Consider the following 1,884-nt stretch of genomic DNA (forward strand, 5'->3'; position numbering starts at 1 on the left):
TATATATATACATATATATATATAAGTTCAAAAAAAGTAAAAAGTAAAAAAACAACAACAAAAAACAACAACGTGAGGACGTGATACAGATTGTGTTTCTAGACGCTCGGGAAAGGAAAGAGAGAGAGCATGACATTTCGAGCGGAGCTCTTCGTCGGAAATGAGGAAAGTCCAAAGAAGGGAAAATCGGAGGAAGAAAAAATCGCCACCGATGTCCACGAGGAGTGTGTGTCTGTGCGCGCGCGCGCGTGTACATGGACATATTTTAATCACAATAACATATTAAAATATTACCTCCATAACGTTACTTTCATTTTCAAATTGTGTTCCACTTGAACCAGTGAGTTGAATATTTAAAGGACCACAACCGATTCCGCTCTTTCTCATCTTTGAATTCGATATCTTTTCAGAACACACGGAAGTAGTTGTCTTCGATTTACTTGCACGTCCGGTTGGGCTCATTGAGTTGATGATAGTTTTCAGATAATAATGAATTTCGTTCACAATGTCGTTATATTCGGAAGCCTGTAAAATATGTCATTATTATTATTATTATTATTATTATTATTATTATTATTATTATTATTATTATTATTATTATTATTATTATTATTATTATTATTATTATAAAAAAACGGCAGCGAGCTGGCAGTATCGTTAGCACGCAGGGCGAAATGCTTAGCGGTATTTCGTCCATCTTTACGTTTTGAGTTCAAATTCCGCCGAGATCGACTTTACCTTTCATCCTTTCGGGGGGTCAATAAAATAAGTACCAGTAGAGCACTGGGATCGACTTAACCCATACCTTAAAATTGCTGGCCTTGTGCCAAAATTTGAGACCATTATTACAAAGGCGGCGAGCCAGCAAAATTGTTAATGAGTCTGACAAAATGCTTAGCGACATTTCGTCCGTTCTTAATTATTGAGATCGAATTCCGCCTATGCCGACTTTGCCTTTCATCCTTTCGACTCGATAAATTAGTACCAGTTGATTACTGGGGGTAGATGTAATCCAGTTAATTCCTTCCCCGAAATGTGCTAAAATTTGAAACCATTCTTTTTCTTTTAACTGTTGTTTTAAACCCAAGAAGTTTTTTAAAAACTATTCGTCAAAACTTTTCAATACTGAACGGATTTTTAACAGTGACCTTGCTCATAAAAAAAGAACTGTTTTGTTACTTGCATCTTTTTTGACCGCCAGACATTTAAAGACGGCAACAAAATTAGACTGCGATTTCAATATTTTAACAGAAAAGTAAAGAGAAACACGATATCACATATTTATTCTTGAAGAAAAAAATGGAGACAGAGAAACGACAATTTTACAGGAAAACACACTTCTTAACACAAATTTTAGCGCCATAACTTACACAAGTGTTAGCCACAATCTTGAGGGGAAAAAAACCGTCTCTTTTACTAATATTGCTAAGAATAATGGAATTTTAAATATGAATCGACTAGCAAGGAGATCGCGTGACCCAAATACTTGGCAAAAGTTTAATAATTCTTTACCTGGGAATTTTATCCAAGAGCAAGAGAAGAAATAAACATATCTCTGCTTCGCAAATGAAGAAGTCTTCTGTTGCTATCTAAAGAACATTTGGAGAAAATCCTGATTTACAGTGGAAAGATATAATTTCCATTGATTGGATGAGAGGATAATGGGAGCTTGTGTCGGGTCTGCAGGACCTCGGCCAAGTTGTGCTACACAACTGCCCACAAGAACGACCACATTATATGGATTAACACAGTGGTTCCCAACCTGGTCCGCAGATCCTTGGTGGTCCGCAAAGGTAGTATATATATATATATATATATATATATATATATGTGTGTGTGTGTGTGTGTGTGTGTGTGTGTGTGTGTGTGTGTGTGTGTGTGTGT

At 36.1% G+C, this 1,884-nt stretch overlaps 1 protein-coding gene across 1 annotated transcript in view; it reads right to left on the minus strand.

Annotated features, from left to right (window-relative positions):
- The window catches only part of LOC106869732 (polycystic kidney disease protein 1-like 2), a 55,068-nt gene extending 54,495 nt beyond the window's left edge, over window positions 1–573 (minus strand). The window contains exon 1 of the mRNA XM_052976866.1: window positions 295–573. Coding sequence (XP_052832826.1) covers window positions 295–462 — 168 coding nt within the window. The 5' untranslated portion in view covers window positions 463–573. The remainder of the gene's footprint in view (window positions 1–294) is intronic.
- Between the last annotated feature and the right edge of the window lie 1,311 nt (window positions 574–1,884).

The sequence above is a fragment of the Octopus bimaculoides genome, chromosome 2 (genome assembly GCF_001194135.2).
Source record: "Octopus bimaculoides isolate UCB-OBI-ISO-001 chromosome 2, ASM119413v2, whole genome shotgun sequence".
NCBI classification, from domain to species: Eukaryota; Metazoa; Mollusca; class Cephalopoda; order Octopoda; family Octopodidae; genus Octopus; species Octopus bimaculoides.